This window comes from Pleurodeles waltl, chromosome 11, assembly GCF_031143425.1.
Source record: "Pleurodeles waltl isolate 20211129_DDA chromosome 11, aPleWal1.hap1.20221129, whole genome shotgun sequence".
Lineage (NCBI taxonomy): Eukaryota > Metazoa > Chordata > Amphibia > Caudata > Salamandridae > Pleurodeles > Pleurodeles waltl.
In genome coordinates, this window is record NC_090450.1 from 953,485,909 (window position 1) to 953,507,343 (window position 21,435).

The 21,435-nt window shown below is 47.2% G+C and overlaps 1 protein-coding gene across 1 annotated transcript in view; it reads right to left on the minus strand.

Annotated features, from left to right (window-relative positions):
* The window catches only part of LOC138265166 (solute carrier family 2, facilitated glucose transporter member 11-like), a 353,929-nt gene that overhangs the window by 199,199 nt on the left and 133,295 nt on the right, over positions 1–21,435 (minus strand). Inside the window, exon 5 of the mRNA XM_069212714.1 lies at positions 3,932–4,061. Within this exon, the coding sequence (XP_069068815.1) occupies positions 3,932–4,061 (130 nt within the window). The remainder of the gene's footprint in view (positions 1–3,931; positions 4,062–21,435) is intronic.

Sequence of the window (21,435 nt, forward strand, 5' to 3'; positions counted from 1 at the left end):
AAGAACTCCGCTTCTTCTGAACTTCTGCAGTAAAGTCTGGGTAAGCTGTGATCGTTGCGTTTTCAAAGTGTATCGGACCAGACTTGCGAAATAACTGTAGGATGAGGTCTCTGTCCCGGTAGTTGAGGAGTCTTGCTATCATCGGGCGAGGCTGTGCACCAGGTGGAAGGGGTCTGCCAGGGACCCAATGGGCTCGTTCGACAGAGAAGAACTTCAGGATATTGTCTTTAAGAATCGTGTTTGTGAGCCACTGTTCTATGAATAATTCTGTGCTGGGTCCTTCAACACGTTCAGGGAACCCCACAAAGCGAATGTTGTTACGCCGAGATCTGCCCTCTGCATCTTCAGCTCTTCGTTTTAAGAAATCCACTTCAGTTGTTAAGTGAGACAATTGTGATTGAATTTCTTTCACGGTCTGAGGGAGGGTTGCAGAGTCTTTTTCTAATTCAGACACCCTGTCGGCCAGTGCGTGTTGATCCGTACGGAGTATATTAAGGTCTTCTGCCACCGAGTCTATCTTGGCTTCCAGGGTGGACTTGGTATTGAGAATGGCTTGCAATATCTTTTCAAATTGTGACGTGTGTGATTGTAAGGTGAGTTCCATTTTCTGCAAAGCCAGTTGCATGGTAACGTGGGTCTCCAAGGAGGGGGGAGCGGCGGGGTCCATTTTGCCCAGAGGAGCGCGTGGGGTTTTTGGTTTGACCATTTGACAAGTACAGATCCAAGTGGGCACTGACGGAGCAGGATCAGTTGGATGTGGTGCAGGCGGGGGGAGCAGAAAGGCAAGCCGCGACGTGGTGCAAATTCAGTTCCAGAGGGTTGTGGATAACTGTTGAAAACCAGAATCAATATACCAGAGTCGGCGAAGTGCTTAGCGGAGTTTGGGAGATGTCTCAGCCAATACCAGCGCAATTGTACTACAACCGGGCTAATGCTCAGTGGTTAGTAGTATACTTTAGTGCTTCGACGTATGCCTTACTCGCCACTAGGTTCCAGACAGCGAAGGGGTCAAGTGCCTGCGACTCAGTAAGTGTCGCCGAAAGGCTCACCTCGCCTCTCCCCTCACCTTAGCACCCCTCTGCGTCCCTGTCTTCAGTCGGCATTTCTGTCACTACACCGCTCCTGCGGTGCAGCACAGGCTGGTATTAGGCGGGACTACGAGTTTGTAGAGTCTTTGGTGAAGATTTAGGCCCAGGTACTGGGCTGCGGGCCTGCTTCCCAGCTGCACCAGGGTCTTTACCCTGGTGGGCCGCCACCAGGCCGGCAGCAGCTTCCCCAATCTTCGGGGCACAGCAGGATATCTAGCGCGCCCACTGCCAGTGAACACCGTGGGCAGAGCCTTCTGAAGAGTCCTGTAGAAGTCTGGTTAGCTTGTCGTCCCTATAAAGAGTCCAGGGTAATCACTGATTTAGGGCGTCAGCACCTTTATTGAGAGCAGAAGGAAAGGGGTAGATAGCACCACTCGCCTTGAAGCAGATGCCCTAGTTTCCAGTATGCCGGTTATCAGCGTCAGATCAAGCAAGGTCAGACATGTGCAGCTGCACTGGAGCCTGTGCGCGAAGTCCTGTAGTCCTCCCTTTAGCGCGATGGGTTTTAAAGATTGTAGCCTGCTTCAGCAGGCATCCACGGGCGGGGCGCAGCACCGCGGCGGGTCCGCTCCGCCTCAGCGCCGCAGCCCTGCAGAGCAGCAAAGGGTGCGCGCCCGTCACCAGCGCCGTGTGCAGGGCTGGAGTTCCTGTTTCCCAGCCTCTGGCTGAGGCGCGGGTCCGGTCTCCGGCATCAAGCCCCCGGAGGCGTCGCACCGCTCAGGGCGGTGAATGCGTGGGCCGCAGACGCGGCCGAAGAACCAGCTGCACGGTGGGACGCTTCGGAATTCACTTGACGGCCGCGAGCTCCGATATATGAGCACGGCTGCCAAAGCAAGTCCCGGGCGGTTGGGTGTGCGGCGTCAGGCACCCTCAGAAGAGGTAAGGGCGCCGCAAGCAGGATGTTTAAAGGGCAAGGGGTCGGAGCTGCAGTTTATGCGGCCGCTCCGCTCGCCATGTTGGCCACGCCCCCAAGCAAGCTCCTCATTCTTATATTCCAAAGGACCCTTTTCTTTTTTTACTTCAGCTGGAAATGTCTGCATGCCTACAACTTTGTTTTCAAGATCAGATAGCCTCATCTCAGCTTCATTGAGTCTCCCCAGACGATATACCATATTTTCTTCGATCTTGGACAGTCTCTCATGCAACATAGCAATTTAAAGTGCCTGAGAAACTTTAAAATCCTTTGCCTCAGACAAAACCATATTAAGCATTGTTTCAACGTGGTGATCTTCCCTGCCACAGTACCCCCGTGCATGTACCTGCTGCATCTGCTGCGCCTGCTGTTGTTTGTGATCCTGATTCAGCTGCTCAAGGGCAGGTGACCCCAGAGCTACTTCAGGTAGCATCTGATTATGACAACAAGGGTGCCTGTACCTCCACAGAGGCTCCTAACCTCGTTAGTTGTAGAACAGGTGTGGGCCAAGTGCCGTCAGTCTCCCTTTAGTTAATAGGGATAGTTTTTAGTTTTACTATGATTCAGATTTGTCACCACCGCAGCCTCTATTCGTACCTCATTATTTGAAACTTCAGACTCAGAACTGTAACATCATCTGCTACCCTATGCAAATCACCAATCTCAGCCTCCAACTCACTGGGTGGGCAGTTGGACCTCTGCATTTGCTCTTATTGTGGGATCAAATCTTGACTGGAGACTGCGATTAGACCAAGCAGCAGTGGACTTGGCTTGGATAGTGATTTTTTTCGCTCTCTGGGTCAAAATGGGGGAAACGTTCAGAGCACCAGCTACATTCATTGTCTTTGAGCGCTGCTTTCAAATCATAAACAGTAACTAGGGTAACTTTAGGACAGACCCCTTATGGCACCACACCGTTAATTGACCCAGTTTGTCCTTGCCTCCTTGCATCTGCAAGAGCCCAAATCAGGTGATTTTCCTGTAATTTGCAGTGACAATGAGCTTTCCCTCTTGGTTAACAAACTCTCGCGATAGGCTCTTAGAGAGGCCCACTTTAAAGACATTTCTAGAATGCCACATAGTTAACTCAAAGTTCACAGGGAGGTGAAAAAGCAAAGCAAAACCCTGTTTACTCTCTTTTTAATGAGCCTAAATGGGACAGTTCATTTACCCTTAAATCGTCAGTAGCTTTTAGCCAAGTCCCAGCCACCAGCACCACAAACTTCACAGCATGCTTGAGGCAGTCTGACATCAACAAAGTAGCCCAGGTGCAGAATGCAAGCCCGCCCGACTCCTCGTGGCCGGCCACACTCAGCTCTAGCAGACTGCCCGAGCCAGATTGTTAATTACAGCGGGACAAGGTCTTTTGACCTCCCTGTTAGTCATGCTCGCAACTCGAGGCTCGCAGGTCCCTGAAAGTTTTGTTATGCTGGCTTTCCTCCAAATGATGCGAGCGTTGCAGGAACTCTTCAAACGCCGCTCAGCAAGCTACTCTTGACACGGCCATAGTCGAATGCCATCTGCCATGGTGCAATAGAGGTGGGGCTGGTCACATGCACTAATGGCCGAGCATGTGGGCTACGCCTACCCCCCCAAGAAAAGTAAATATGTTAAATCACTTTTTCCAAATCCAAAATACCCCTGTGATCTATTGTGAACTTTTACAAATGTCAATATAATTTGCAATACATTATTTGGCAATTGCAAACAACACACTCCAAAATATATTTGAAACTGTTTTAATAACATTTTACATCTAAAAGGAGGACGAACGTTACAGTGCAATTAAAATTTAAAGTGTTAAACTGAGAAAAGTGGTGAAGAGGGAGTAGTAGATAGTAAATAGCACAGCTAGAGGTGTGAGGCAAAAGGGAAGACAATCCAGAACAATTTTAGATGAAGTAAGACAAAAAAATGCCCTAAGTCTTACCTTAGCCCCAAAATTTGACCACAGAATTTTCCAAGTGTCACAAAAAAAGAACATGAGACGCTGGTGAATCCACGCAGTTTTCTGGGGGCAATTTCAGCCAGGTACTGTGTGTGAATGTTCATTCCTAAACCTAGAAACACAAAAAGAAATGTTATCTAACAAACAAAAGGCAGCAATAGAAGCATAGATGTCACCAGTGATCAGCCTCCTATTCTGCTTTTACTGCCCTGCTCCTCTGTGCCTTATTTATTTGTTGCTTATTTGTTGGTAATTTGTGTACAGTGAGAACAAGTCCTGGACATCCAACACCATGTGAAAGAAGTCTGAGTTCGCTTTGCTGGGCTAGAGATCTGTTGTAACAGGATACCTCTTAGCCATTTTGTATTATTGTCACTGGGGATAAGGGTCTCATTTCTTTTTTGGCAGACCGAGTTAACTCCGTCAGGGCACCAGAGTAAATTGCCCTGATAGAGTCCCCGCCTACCAAATTTAGAAATGATTTCTAAAGTATGGCAGGACCACCATTACAGCGGTTTCGATCAATCCTTTTCTAAGTTTGATGTACAGCTCCATCAATATGACAGAGCCGTCCATCACACTTATATTTCTTTTATTTTCAAAAAGAAAATACTGAAGTGAAACTTTCTTTTTCAAAATAAAAAACAGTGCCCCATTTGCCATGGGAGTCATCTCCCATGGCGAAGGGGGCATTTTTATGTTTTTACTGCCCCTTACTGCCAGTGTTAGCCAATTTTAGACAATGTGAGCCAATTCTCAGACGGCCCTCACTCCATCGGACCATCAGAGAAGTTTAGCCTTGGTGGAGACAGAGTAGTCTCAGCTGTCGCCAAGCTATGGTCTGCTCACTTCAATTTTTATCAGGCAGACCTTTATGTTGCTAGTAAAAATACTCTATCGCTATTGCTGGTGCACTTGATTGAATTGTGTGAATCTGTAGGTGCCAGAGTGTTATATAGGACCATCACTGCATATCACTGTAGTCCATGTGTCAAAATGGTATGTAATATGTACAATGTTGATGGCTCATTTTCCTCTTCACCCTGGGTTAATCAAGTAACGTTTACTAGATCATTGTATGTAACTGAATTCACCTATACCCTGACCATATGTGTCATTAATGCATTCAAAATTGTTGATTGTTCCAGTCATGCATAAGTCTCCCACCCGATAGATCTCACTTCTGACCATGGATTTTTATCATGTGTTTTAACAACTTTCTTATACCATGGGAGGCACCATAGGGGTATTGAAAGAATCCATCCACAATTGGATATTGGATATATTGAGATTTATTATCTCCAGATAAGTCATCTACAACTGAACCCCATAGTGCGACAGCAGCAACTGATTCCCTCTTAAGCACCACATTCCATATGGAACTCCCAAGTACATTCTGTCCTTAAAGCTGTCCCATTAAACCCAACATAAGATACAACACATCTTCCCCCCAATAGAAATATTAAACTATTTACAAGATAAATATGTTCTTATCCCTTAAACATTCTAGAACATTCAAAATTTTTCTTATGTGAATACGTAAAATATATATAATGCAAGCGAAGATCAATAGCACATTTTAAACATTATAATGATACAGTATAAGGCAGATAAATGACTACCTTACAAAAACAGTAAGCCAAGTAAGGCTTCCTCTTTTCCTTTATGGGTAAAGTCTGACAGTTTTCTTACATGAGGAAGAACTTGTATTATTATCATTCCTTACATATGTGTGTTCTGTACCACAAGAAACTAGTCACCTGACATTAATTTTCTCATCACCCTCAAGAATCATGGTGTTGCCAGAAGTTCTTCTATTTTCTTAGCATCTGAAAACTTTGATTCTTCCCTCCTTACCATGGTTCCCAAATTCACATGCACATATTGTCCCTTCATAAATGTATGAGGACTTCCTTTCAAATTACAATTATGTCTGTAAAAATACCCATATTGCTTTTCTCTCACTCTTCTTGCAACTTCTCCTGCATCGTAGGCCTTGTCCATCCCTTCCCTCATCCATGCAGGGCAAACAATAGGTGCCCGTTTCCTTCCTCTAAGGAGCATGAAGAAGATTCCCTTGTTGCCGAATGTGGTGTAGATATATAATTCCACAACATGCTCCTCAATTCATCTTTCCACTGCAATCCATTCTTAGTGGCCAACTGCAAGCATGCTCCCAATTCTCTATTAAATCTCTCAACCAAACCATTTTCTCTGGGATGGTACAAGGCAATTTTATAATGAAGAATGTTGTGGGATTTCAGAACTTCAGACATTTTCTTCGAAACAAATTGCAGACCATTATCCGTGACAATTTGCTGAAGGATTCCCTCTCTAGCAAACACCTTCCTACAAAATCCATTCACCAGATTTTAATTCATTGACAATCCGCACTTCTGGCCACCCTGAGTAATAATCAACCATGACTATTCGCAAATTTGCCTCTCAGTTCACGTTGACCAAAAGGACCACAGACATCCAACCCACATTTTCTCCATGCACCATTAGGACTTTTTATAGGCACAATTGGTGACTCTCTGATCACAAATGATTTATCACTATTCAGACAAGCATCACACTCTCTCACATACCTTTCTATGTCCCTGTCCATATCAGGCCCCAAGAAATCCATGCACGCTTTGCGCTTCATTGAGGTCATACCCCCATGACCTTCATGCAGTAAAGCAAAAAAGTTTCTTGAATTGAATCAGGAACCACCAGTTTCTCACCTCTATGCAAGATATTGTCCATCACAGACAATCCTGTCCACACCAGTTTGTATTTCCTAAGTAATTCATCATCCTTCCACTCCTTTCTCCAAACACTGAAAGAATTGTTCCTTACTTTATCCAATTTGGTGTCATTATCAAGAGCACACTTTCATTTGTTTTGAGTAATAGCCCCTTCCATTAATAGTCCTACAGTGGCCACCATCCAATCATCCATCTCCTGTTGCTCCTTGTGATCATTTTTCCTTGGTTCAATTGGTAATCATGATAGGCAATCTGCCTTAATATTTCTTGAACCAGGGTCATACTCTATTGTAAAGGAAAACTCTTGATGTCTAAATAGCCATTTTGCTATTTGAGGAGTGGCTCTCCCTCCTCCATTTTTTGCGAAAACATTCACCAGAGGCTTGCGATCTGTTCTGATTTCAAATTTGGTTCCCCAAAAATATGTTCCATAATGATGAACCCCCTACCAACAGGCTAATGACTCTTTTTTGATGACAGAGTAATTCTCCTCAGCTCCCATCAAGGTCTTCGAGGCAAATGCAATTATTCTTTCTTTACCCTGATATAATTGTAAAAGTACTGCTCTTAGCCCATATGCGCTTGCGTCAGTGCTAAGTACAGTTTTATACTCAGGATTGAACAATTTCAGTATAGGAGCCTTAACAATACCTTCCTTGACAGCACAAAATGATTTTTCACACTCATCGGACCATGCACATTTTTCACCCTTTCTTAGAAGTAACCTCATTGCTCTTGTTAAATCCGCAAAATGATTTACAAATTTTGCATAATATTCAGCCAGCCAGAGAAATGATTTGAGTTTATCTTTTTTCTTTGGACAGTGAGCATTTTTGATATCTTTCAACAATCTTAATTTGGGCTTGATGCCTTCTACCCCAACTACATGTCCTAAATACTCAACTTCTGGCACTGCAAACTTGCATTTGTCAGTCCCTATAGTTAGTACAGATATGTGGAATCGCTTCAAAACTTGCTCTTATACACCATCATGCATTTGCTTGTCCTTCCCATAGATGAAAATATCATCCTGGAACACGGTGACATGATCTATCCCTTTCAGGGTCCTCTGTATGACTCGCTGAAAAACTGCAGAGGCAGAGGCCAAACCAAATGGCATTCTTAAATACCTAAATGCTCCTTGTGGTGTTACAAATTAAGTAAGATATCTGCTATCAGGATGCAAAATGATTTTGTGATAAGCTTTTGACAAATCCAGTGTCGTAAAACACTTATCCTCTTCCAAGGTGCTCAACATGTGGTTTATGTTGGTAACGGATGGCGATCCACCCATATAATGTCACTTAGGTCGCGAAAGTCAAACAAACATTCTAAACTTACCATTGGCTTTCATAGCTAATACAATGGGACTTAACCATTCTGATGCTTCAACGGGCTCAATAATTCCTTCAGAAGATAACTTATCTAGCTCTACTTTCAACACTTCCCTCATGGGCAGTGGAACTCCTCTCACCTTATGAACTTTGGGAACTGCACCCTCTTTAAGAATAATCTGATGAGAAAAACTCTTTAGTTGTCTCAGTTTGTCTTGGAACACCTCTGGGAATGCATTTTTCCATCTATCTGATTCAGATATATTCATGACTATGACCTGTTCTGGATGATTAGGATTAAGTGTTATTCAAAACTTCTTTTGCTCCCTCCACCCCAATAGCATTTTGCTTTTCTGTACTACATACACTGTACCCTTAATGGACTTACTCTTGAAGTTTAATTGAGAATCAAAGTAACCCAACAGGGGTAACCTTGTACCATAATAACCTACAGGAGTTGCATGGGTATCTATGAACTTCACATAAGGTAATTTGAGATATGTATCTTTATCAATTATAGTGTATGGTGAGCAAGAGTCCGCCCACATATTCACATTTACTCCAGCAATCATTACTCTGCACTTGGGTGAATAATAAGTTTCCTTCACGTTCTGTCCCTTGCATTGATTCCTGTCAGTGTGTAAAACATCATTAAGTGAATCTGACACACTGACAACTAAAACTTCATCATCATCATCTGTTACATCCTCCCCAATCATTTGAACTGAAGGTTTACCTCTTCTGTCTCCTGCTCCATGCGCATCTATATTAGCTTTGCACACTCTAGAGAAATGCCCAGACTTTTTACACCGATAACACTTGGCTTTAGCTGCTGGACAAGTTTCACATGTAGCCACATGCCTGAAACTTCCACACCTAAAACATTGAGTTTTATTCCTTCTAGTATGACCCACATTAGACTTTGACTTGCACAGATCTTTTTTTTAGTCACCACATTCACCTCTTGAAAACCTCCTTCACAACAATTAACTTGCGATTCTTTACTTTTGGATTTCAGTACAGATTTACTTTCTGATTTTAATACTTAGATGTAGGAAGAGGCATCTTCCAATTTTTTTAGCATCAGTTATGGTCCTTTGTAATGTAGGTTCTCCTATACTTAATAATTTATCTTGCATTTTAAGACTATTAGTACGGTTAATCGGTTGATCGCGTTGACTTCATCATGCAAATCCTTAAACTTGCATGACGCTGCTAGCACTCTTAAACATCCTACATACTGTTCTATAGTCTCACCAGGTTGTTGACTTTGTGAAAAGAATTTATGTTGTTCTACTACGATATTTAGTTTTTTGCTATGGTGATCACTTAATAGCTTTGTCATAAACATCCTCCTCCTCATCTTCGTCATCTTGAGTATCAGGCGATGATAAACTTCTTAAAATGTTTCTACCTTCTATACCCAAATTATGTTTGAGTAACGCGTTTGAGTATTGCGTTTGGAAACAAAAATATCACCACTCAAATGCATCTTTCCAATCTTCCCACAACATCACTGGTTGCCCAGAATTTTGCAGAAACATAGGTGGTGCTATTACAGATTCCATATTACACATCCACTTACACATAAGCCCAACACAAATAACTAAAACAATAAACGTAGTCACCCTAGTCTCAAATTGATAGCCATTTTTTTTCTGAGCCTGTTCTTCCTTGTGTTCTTGTGCCTGTTCTTTTCTGTATTCTTTTCCTGTGCTCTAGTTCCTGTTGTTTTTTATGTTCTTGTCCCTGTTCTTTTTCTGTATTTTTTTCCTGTGTTCTTGTGCCTGTTCTTTTTCTACATCTTGAAGTTTCTATTATGATTTTGTAATCTCCTATTTTTACAATTGTAACTCCTAACGTAGTCCTTTATCTGTTTCCTTGCTCCGACCAAAAATGCAGTCCTCTCTTTATTACCTCACTGTAGAACTCCTAATGTAGTCCTTTATCTGTTTCATTGCTGTGAAACTCCTTCCCTATGTCTGCCGCTTGAGAAAATCAAGACTGCCTGCTGAGTGTAGAGGCTTCCTGCTGAGAAAATCACTTTAGCGCATGTGATAGAAAGATAAGATTAAGGCCCTTATTACAACCACAGAGGTCTTGCCAGAAGACCGCTGAAGCTGCGGGCGCCAGAATACCTCCATTGCTGGCAGTATGTCTGGCTCCCTATTTTGACTTTTCCGCTGGGCTAGCGGAAAAGGCACATCAACATTGCTGCCGGCTCGTAATAGAGCCAGCGGCAATGCTGATGTGCAGCGGGTGCAGTAGCACCCATTGCACATTTCACTGCCCGAAATTCGGGCAGTGAAATGCGCGATGGGGCTATGCCTGGGGGCCCCTGCACTGCCCATGCCAAGTGAATGGGCAGTGCAGGAGCCCCCAGGGGCACCCTGAGTCTCCTTACCGCCAGCCTTTCCCAGGCTAGTAGTAAGGTGAGTCGAAATCCCCAGGACAGCGCTGCGTGCAGCGCTGCCCTGGCGGATTACGACTGCTGGGACCCTCATGGCGGTATACCGCCGGTCCCGGGGGTGTAACCGTGGCAATGCTGCCATGGTCAAAATGTGGTGACCAGTACCGCGAACCTGTTGGCGATACGAACGCCACCATAGCCCTGGCGGTCACCAACCACCAGGGTTATAATGAGGGCCTAATTTCTTCTTCCAAGGTGAGTTTAAGTAAACAAACTTCACTACTGCAAAGCCGCCTGCAGGGAAAAGTGCTTTGTAAACACAGAAGGCTCCTGACTGAGATGATTGCCTTCACAGCTTTTCAAGTGCCGATGATGGGAGACAGCAGCTTTCCCAATGCTGATTGAAGACAATTTAGTGCAATATATCTCCTTTTCATGTGGGAACCATTAATCTTGCAATGTCTCTTTTGACAGGGCTTCTGATTATGACACGAGATAAAGGCACGAGGAGCTCATTCATAACATTCTAAATGAGATGCTGTTGTGGAAGTTAGTTGAAACGCTAATAGCAAATTCATTACAGTTAAATAAACACTTAGGCCCTCATTACAACCCTGGCGGTAAATCCCGCATTCCGCCGTGCTGAAGACCGCCGACATACCGTTATGGCGGCAGAATACCTCTACAGGTATTACGACCCACATCTCGGAATCTGCCACAATACAGACACCCACACAAGTCCGCCACACCAAAGTTCAGTGATAAACTGGCGATACCAAAACCCACACCCTCACGCCAACAAGAATACGCCCACAGTATCACGACCTATGAATCAACGCAGCGGTCTTTCAACCTCGGTAATCCATTGGTGGTACACACCGCCGCGCTCAAAATACACACACACTTACAAAACACAACCACATTGGACAATTCGAAATACACACACCTGATACACATACACACACCACACCCACACACCCACACCAGTATAAAACACACACCCACATTACCCACAAAGCCTTACAACCTAAAATTTCGAAGAAGGCCAGAGAGAGGGAGTAACTAACACAACACCAGCATCCACAGACACACAAAACCATCGCTTATACAACATCCACGCATCTCAAACAACACACACCAACACAACCCCCCACACATCACAACAGACAGCACCTCACACATCACCCACACCACATCATGGCACCTCAAAGACACCCCAGGTTTTCTGAGGAGGAGCTCAGGGTCATGGTGGAGGAAATCATCCGGGTAGAACCACAGCTATTCAGATCACAGGTGCAGCACACCTCCATTGCCAGGAAGATGGAGCTATAGCGGAGAATCGTCAACAGGGTCAACGCAGTGGGACAGCATCCAAGAACACGGCATGACATCAGGAAGAGGAGGAATGACCTATGGAGGAAGGTACGTTCCGTGGTATCCAGACACCAGATTGCTGTACAGAGGACTGGCGGTGGACCTCCACCTCCTCCCCCACAACTAACAACATGGGAGGAGCAAGTCTTGGCAATACTCCATCCTGAGGGCCTCGCAGGAGTAGCAGGAGGACTGGACTCTGGTAAGGCAATTATTTACTACTATAACCCCGCCCCCCACCTGCATGCCATCACATACCCCCACCCTTACCCTCACCCCATCACACCATCATATCACATATGTCCCACCAGCACAACCCACACATCTCAATACCAAGGCCCTGCATGCAACACCTATGCATGGCCCACCGTCACCAAAGCATGTCCAGTACAGAAACCCACACAGACCCCAAAACAACTATCACAAAAGGGCAAACACAATGATGCAAGTACAGGAGTAGAGGGTACCTCACCCAATGCAAAAGATGGCACACACAGATACAATAACTATACATTTACACCCCAACAGGACCCCTACCCAACGTCACCGGACAGGAGGTGCCAGACATATCCAATCCCCCCACAGAAGAGGCCCACAGTGACAATAGCATCTCTGCACACCTGGTTCAAGATGACCAGCCCGGCCCATCAGGGACCTCAGGACAGTCAGTTCCCCTGACACAGTCACAAACCACCACTGAACTTCCCCCCTCAGGAAACACCGCCACAGCACCCACCCAGCGGGCCCATCCCTCTGTCCCCAGGATACCCCAATCAGCAGTGTGTCCACCACTACAGGGAACCCAGGCAAACCCACCAACCCAAGACAATCAGGGACCTGGGGTCAGTGGCAGTAGGCACACGGTTCAGGGGACAGAGGCACAGGATAACAGAGAAGCTGAGAGGACTGCTGTGCGACAGGGGGAGGACAGACCCAGGGAACCAACACTCCATGAGGCACTCTCCAACATCATGGGAGCTTACCACCATTCCCAGGAGACCATGGGCACAGTACTGGCCAAGTTTCAGGAGACCCAGCGGCTGCAGGAGGAACACTACATGGGGATCAGGGAGGACTTGAAGTTCCTTTAACACCACCCTGGTCACCATTGCAGGGGTGCTGGCAGAACTTTTCAACACCATGAGGAACACAGTGGCACACAAACGGGCCCCTGACACTAGCCTGGATGATGAACAGCCCTCCACCTCTGCCAGCGCTAGTGGACAGGAGGCACCGCCACAGGACCAACAGGCGACCAGCACCCCACCCCCTGCAGAAGGAGAACCACCCCGCAAACGGTCCCTGAGATCCAGGGACAAGACAGAGAGGATTGCCAAGACCCCCACCAGGAAATGAGACCCTCCTGAATGTCACCCATCTGTCCCACTTTGTCACCCTGTCCACCTTAAACTGCCATAGCTCCACTTCCTATGCCCCATTGGAAAAAGCACCTGTGGGACAAAGACACTGGACTCTGCCATGGACATTCCTCCACCATCACCCCAGCCCATTTCACACCCCCCCTCCACTTATTAGCACAGAAATAAACACCCTTGAATCACAAAACAATCTGGAGTCAGTCTGTGCTTTCACAAATGTGTAATTGCAAAATCTCTGGAATATAGCAATGTCAATGTACTTGTTCACATACCAATGTTACACAGCTGTAGGCCAGGAGTAAACATAGCAGAGGGCACAAATGGAGACCCCGATCTGTGAAATGAAAAGCCAAAGTGACAAGTTAGGGTCCATACACAGAGGTAAAAAGGCAGACTAATGCTAGGTCCTACAATAGTATGAGATGTGGGAAGCAGTTCCATCTTCTTACCTGTGTCTCACTGGAAGTATTGCATGATGATGTTGTTTCAGTTGTCAACATCTTCTTCTTCTGCCTCCTCTTTTTCACTGTCCACAGGCTCCACAGCTGCAACAAGGCCAGCATCATGCCCATCCTCCTGCAGAAAAGGCACCTGGCGTCGCAAAGCCAAGCTGTGCAACATACAGCAGGCCACGATGATCTGGCACACCTTCTTCGGTGAGTAGTATAGGGATCCACCTGTCAGATGGAGGCACCGGAATCTGGCCTTCAGGAGGCCGAAGGTGTGCTCGATTATCCTCCTAGTTCGCCCATGTGCCTCATTGTAGCGTTCCTCTGCCTTTGTCCTGGGATTCCTCACTGGGGTCAGTAGCCATGACAGATTGGGGTAACCAGAGTCACCTGCAATATCGAGGGACAACTGTTAGACATCCTCCAAACATTAGGGAATCTCCCATACCCAGACAGCAAATGAAACTGTGTGGGGACTTTAGGCTCACTTATTAGCCACACACGGTACCTCTGGAGTTGGTCCATCACATAAGGGATGCTGCTATTCCTCAAAATGTAAGCGTCATGCACTGAGCCAGGATACTTGGCATTCACATGGGAAATGTACTGGTCTGCCAAACACACCATCTGCACATTCATTGAATGGTAGCTTTTGCGGTTTCTGCACACCTGTTCATTTCTGCGCGGGGGACAAATGCCACATGTATACCATCAATGGCACCAATGATGCTGGGATATGTCCCAGGGCATAGAAGTCACCTTTCACTGCGGGCAAATCCTCCACTTGAGGGAAAACAATGTAGCTGCGCATGTATTTCAGCAGGGCAGACAACACTCTGGACAACACGTTAGTGAACATTGGCTGTGACATCCCTGATGCCATGGCCACTGTTGTTTGAAAAGACCCACTGGCCAGGAAATGGAGTACAGACAGGACCTACACTAAAGGGGGGATTCCTGTGGGATGGCTGATAGCTGAAATCAGGTCTGGCTCCAACTGGGCTCACAGTTCCTGGATTGTAGCACGATCAAGTCTGTAAGTGATAATTATGTATCTCTCTTCCATTTTCGACAGGTCCACCACGGTTTTGTACACCGGAGGATGACGCCATCTCATCACCTGCCCCAGCGGACGTGCCCTATGGAGGAGAACGGTGAGCAGAGGGTCATACAACACTTAGGTATCACAATGCTGTTTTGCAAAAACGTTACATTTTCTCTATGTGCCTTTGTCTGTCCTTATTTCTGGCCTAAATAGGTGTGACGCAGTTACTTGGCCTGCCATGTGGCCCCCTGAAATGGCGGCTGCCTGACCTGTAAGATGGGACAAGGGGAAATGAGGTAACTGCGCTGACGTTTTATACTGTCGCGGTAGGCAGTCGAAGACCGCGGTGCAATTCAGCATTGTTTATCATTGGGCCCTATGGGTTCCAGGATCCCTTGACAATGTACGCCGGCGGTGACGGTACGCACCGCCGTGGACGTAGCCGCCATTTTCTAACTGTTCACTCACTTGATACATGACCTTCAACAGGTGCGGCTCAGTGCATAGGGCTGCTCCCTGTGTGTTGTGTCCGCCAACGGTATTGGTGTTGCATGCACTGACCATGTGTCTCTTCTGTCTTCCCCCCCTTTTTGTTTTGTCACCCTGTTCTTGCATGCATTAGCATCATTTGGTGGAGGAGCAGTGGCACCGGAGCAGGAGGGAGCTGCATCCCACATGGCCCTGGAGGGTGAAGTAACGGAGTCTGAAGGCACCAGTGGGACGGAAGGCGAGAGGAGCTCCACGACGGGGACAGGAGCATACACCAGCGACAGCGACTCCTCCTCTGATGGGCGCTCCCTTGCGGTGGTGGGCACCTCTGTGCTCACCATCTCTCCAGGTGCAGCCGCCACCCCCCCCTACCAGCACCGCCCTCCCAGTAGCTCCTCAGCGTGTTTCCCAGGCCCACTCACCCAGGAGGGTGGACATCTCCTTCGTCCTAGGCACCTCAGGCACTGCCCCAGTCAGCCCTGCTGCCCTCAGTGAGGAGGCTATTGACCTCCTGAGATCCTTCACTGTTGGACAATCTACCATTTTGAATGCCATCCAGGGTGTTGAGAGGAATTTGCAGCAAACAAATGCATACGTGGAGGGCATTCATTCTGGCCAAGCGGCCCAACAGAGAGCATTTTAGGCTCTGGCCGCAGCACTGATGGCAGCCATTGTCCTTGTGTCTAGCCTCCCCCCCTCCAACTTCCTCCACCCAGTCCCAATCCCCTGTACCTCAGCCTATCCCAAGCACACCATCAGACCAGCATGCACACTCATCAACACACAAGAGTGGACATGGCAAACATAAGCACCACACATCCCACAGGCACTCACACAAGCACCATCCCCATGCAGACACAGCACCATCCACTGCCTCCACTGTGTCCCCCTCCTCCACGTCCTTCTCCTCCCTCCCTGTCTCGTCTTCACTCACACCAGCATGCACTACATCCTCAGCCACTACCTCCATCACAGTACGCCCATCACCACACACCGCTCACGTGCACTCACCACACCCACTACCATTCACACATCCCCTGTGTCCTCTCCCAGTGAGTCTGTGAGCCCTCCTCCCAAAGTACACAAACGCAGGCACCCACCCACCCAACAGCCATCCCCCTCACAACAGCATCCGGCCCATGCCCCTTCACCCAAATTCAGCAAACGTACACCTCATACAACCACTACCTCTTCTTCCACTCCCAAACCCCCTCCATCGTCCCGTCCCAGTGTGTCTAAGAAACTTTTCCTGGTTAACATTGACCTGTTCCCTACACCTCCCACCCCCGTCCTTCCCCTAGGGCCAGGCTGTTCAGGTCCCAGCCCAGCACCTCAGCCACCAAATCCCCAAGCACAGTGGTCACAGCAACTCCGGTCTCATAGGGGCGCCACCCATCAGGGCTGCCAGTGTGCCATCTAGCGAGGTCAAGGAGCAGGCCATTCCGCCACCTGCCAAGGTGAAGAAGGTGCCCACATGCCGAAGGGAGAAGCCGCACCTACCAGCAAGCAAGGGCTCCTCCAAACCAGAAATGGACAGTGCCAAGACACCAGCAGCAACATCAAAGATGGGGAAGGGACACAAGCCGAAGAGCAGGTCAGGACAGGGCACGGTGGCTCCGGCTGAGGGACCAGAGTCACCCCTTCTGTCACCCAGTACATCAACCTGTACGGTGGTGGACACCGCCACCTGCACCGCCACCAGTACCGCCACCAGCACCACCACCTGCACAACTGCTGCCTCAGCAGCAGTCCCCAGCATCATCCCCAGTGGGCAGCCGTCCTGCTGTGTCCCTCCACAGGTGCAGACACATGCACCACCGCCAGCACCTCCACCACAGACACCGCCGCAACCACCGCCACCAGCCCCATGACGTGCTCAGACAGTGCCACCAGAGCTGACATGGCAATCATCCCCAGTGGGCAGCCGTTCGAGGCTCCAGGAGACGTCCTGGACCCTGCCCAGCACCCATGAGGCATGACTCCCAGCACTGTTTGTACCAGCAGGTGGCAGGCGAAGTGGCAGCAGGGTGGAGTGTGTCTCGGCCTCCATGGCGTATCATGCTATCTGTTCCCAGGCAATCTTGTGGCACACACACCCAGGTGAGGAAATGGGACCTGCCACACTTCATGTGAAGCACTCTGGGCACAAAGCCCCCTCCAGAACCAGTGGAGAGATACATCCACTATCTCAGTCCTTGGAAGGATGAAGCACTCTGAGCACCAAGCCCCCTTCAGAACCAGTGGAGAAAGGCATCCACTACCTCAGTCCTTGGCAGGATGAAGCACTCTGGGCACAAAGCCCCCTCCAGAACCAGTGGAGAGATACATCTACTACCTCAGTCCTTGTCAGGATGAAGCACTCTGGGCACAAAGCCCCCTCCAGAACCAGTGGAGATTCGCATCCACTATCTCAGTCCTTGGCAGGATGAAGCACTCTGGGCACAAAGCCCCCTCCAGAATCAGTGGAGATTCACATCCACTACCTCAGTCCTTGGCAGGATGAAGCACTCTGGGCACAAAGCCCCCTCCGGAACCAGTGGAGAAAGGCATCCACTACCTCAGTCCTTGGCAGGATGAAGCACTCTGGGCACAAAGCCCCCTCCAGAACCAGTGGAGATTCACATCCACTACCTCAGTCCTTGACAGGATGAAGCACTCTGGGCACAAAGCCCCCTCCAGAACCAGTGGAGAGATACATCCACTACCTCAGTCCTTGGCAGGATGAAGCACTCTGACATCCACTTGAGAGACTGTGACTTTGCACTCCCCAGGACAGAGCAGTGGGCAAACCACCCACTGGAAAGACTTGTGAGACTGTGGCCTTGCACTCCCCAGGATACAGCAGTGGGCAAACCACCCACTGGAAAGACTTGAGAGACTGTGGCTTTGCACTCCCCAGGATAGAGCAGTGGGCAAAGCACCCACTGGAAAGACTTGAGAGACTGTGGCTTTGCACTCCCCAGGATACAGCAGGGGGCATGGATCCCCCTCGTGGGGCAGTGGCGTTGTGCGTTCATCCGGCTGAGGTGCCCTCCCTCCCCCTCCCTCTGAGGTGCCTGTTTCATTTCGATCTGATGCCCCTGCAGTGTTTTCTCCGTTTCGAGTCAGGTATCTTGTGTGGGCTTCGCCCATGCATTTTGGGACACTGACCCACTGACAATGATTTGATTAATATCCAGACTTGTGTAGTTGGTGTACATATTTGTATATACTGATTTTTTTAATTGCCATATCTGATTTTTATTGATTACACTTGTTACAATCATTTCCTTTTGTCCTTGCGTTCTTCCAGGGGGTGAGGGGGTGTATATGTAATGTTGCTGCATGTATTTGTGTGTATGGTGTTGTGGGTGAGGGTGGGGGTGTTGCGTATTGCATGTGTGTGTCACTCTCTTTTCCCTCCCACCCTCCCCTGTGTTGTAGGTGCAGTACTCACTGCGGTCGTCAACGGCATCTTTCCTGCTCCTGATACAACAGGAGGAATACCAGCATGGGCAGGACCTGTAGTTCGGGCTCCATGGCGTCCTGGTTCCTCGGGTGTCGAGAGGTGAGTGGTTTCCCTTCCAAGTACTGTTTCTGCCGTGCTTTTGATAGCTTTGGTACCACCCCGGAAAAGGTGGCAGATAGGCCTCTTGTAATGGGGTGGGTGGTACATTGTCTTTTGCCTGTCTGTTGGCGGTTACCGCAGCAGTGTTTGTTTCTACCGCTGTGGCGGTCGGAGTGTTAAAGTGGCTGTCTATGTTGGCGGTTTCTGCCATGGTCGTAATTCAATTTTGTTTTCCGCTGGGCTGTTGGCGGTATTACCGCTGCTTTAACACCGACCACCAGGGTTGTAATGAGGGTCTTAGTTCACAAATATCTTCTTCACACTGCAGTTCAAGTTAAATAATCTTTTACAGTTAATAAGCACTCACATCATGGTGCCAAGTGTGGAATCTAAAAATAGTAATAGGCCGCTTCCGTAATGGCAGTAGCTTACTAATTGCAGTAGATTCTGTCAGTTTCTCTTGGCAATTTGTGCTTGTACACTTAATAAAGCTTTGATACAGCTTTGTCCCAGTCGCTGACCCAGCATTTACAGCAGTTAATACAGTCAGGGTTTGCAGTTCACTTTGAATTAACACACGGTTCACTGCGTCTGCGTAGGTTCTGTTCTGTTTAATCACACACTATTTAGACAGTAAACAGGGTTCAGTCCTTTAACCCCTTGTCGCCAGTGAAAGAATCCATCCACGATTGTATATTGTATATATATTGAGAATTATTATCTCCAGATAAGTCATTTACAACTGAACCCCATAGTGCGACAGCAGCAACTGAGTCCCTCTCAAGCACCACATTCCACATGGAACTCCCAAGTACATTCTATCCTTAAAGCTGTCCTATTTAACCCAACATAAAATACAACACTGTTCATTCATTTTGTATCAATTAACATGCTTCAGGTTTTCCATAGATGTTTAAAGTATTCAAGGGTATTCCTGCTTGCTTCCACAACTGTTTGTATATTCACTTTAACAAGTTTACTGTTCAATCATGTAATTTTGTTTCCTCATGTACGTACATCAAAGGGACTCATAGACTATTCATTTTGAGAGGGTTTCTAGAGTGAGCCTCTTTTATTTAATATAATTTCAACAATGTTGATTGGTTTCTGCCAATGTGTCTTTATAAGTACAGTCCACGGTGCCACTTCACCCTATGCGAAAGAACAATTCCTTACTTCTGTGAAACCATAATATGTGCTCTTTCAGATATATGCGCCAGACGTTTCTGAGATGCCTATCAAGCATGTTCCTCTCATGGACTTCTCTATGCCTCTGTGCTTAAGAATATTTCAAGCTTTTCCTTGCTTCCTCTATAGGCAGACGCCATGCCAATCATCTTAATCACTCCACACTTAGACTGTTCTCTTGATTTATGATACATTAATGCTGATTTGAATTGGCTAAACAATTGCATTTTGCGTTCTGTAATGGTTATTTTTCCAATGAAGGGCCTGATTTATGAAAAGTTTGCACCGCCTTTCCGTCATTTTTTGAAGCAAAAGTGGTGCAAACTTACAAAATACAATTATATTTTGTAATTTTTGCATCACTTTCACGTAAAAAATTGATGCAAATGCAGGGCAAACCTTTCATAAATCAGGCCTGATGTTTCATAATTTGCACTGTGGTTCTTGTCCTGTGTGGGTTTTACTGTGTGGATTTTCCTTTTTTTGCCTAGTGTCCTCATCCTCAGGGACTCATATGGTCAATAATTTCTAAGGGCACTTTAATTAGTAGAAAGCTCCAACACCATGCTTACAATCCATTATTTCTCAACAGAATGATGCCACAGTTCCGTTTTCACTCCTCCATGACCAGTCCCAATCCCAGCTGATAAAGGAGGGGGCTATAGTTGGGCTAGCTACCCCACCATGTAAAACAATCCCATCTACAGGTTGATCAAGTAAAGACTAAAAGACATCCCAGACTTGGGGAGAGAGGAATCTCCTTCACGGAGAGCTATGATGCCTTGTGGTGAAAACCAGAAATCCATGAACGCCACAAAGCTGATCCACCTGCTTTTGACCAAGACCATCACTATCAGGACATGGAATGTGAGAGCCATGTACAGAGCAGACAAGACAGCCCAAGTGCAGCATAGATGAAAAATTAGAACCTTGCCAGATGGACACAGTTCGGACAGAAAATACTGGCTCCAGGAAGACTGCTGCTGCATTCTGGATTTGAGGGAAAGAACACTCCATATACTCAGGTAGTTGTACTGATGCCATGCCAGCATCCAACAGAGATCTGATTGAATGGGAAGCCCACAGTCCCAGAATTATCACAGCGACCTTACGCACAAAGAAAAAGAGGATCAACATGAATGTTATTCAGTGCTATGCACCCACAAATAACAGCAAAGAAGAATTTAAAAAACTGTTTTTTACAATAGACTTTAGTCCATCTTGGAGAAATGTCTTAAGAAAGACATCACCATGCTGATGGGGGTCCTCAGTGCCAGAATTAGAAGTGACAACACTGAGCACGAAGAAGCAACTGTGGCTTTGGCTACATGAACAAGAATGGTGAAAGACCTTCAGATCTCTGTGCACTGAAGAGTATGATGATAGGCAGTAGTATATTCCCAGAGAAAAAATAGACAAAACAATGTGGGTGTCACCAGACCATTCAACAGAGAATTAGAACAACCATGCCTGAATTGGCAAGAAGTTCTAGAGGTCCCTGTAGGAAGGATGGGAGAG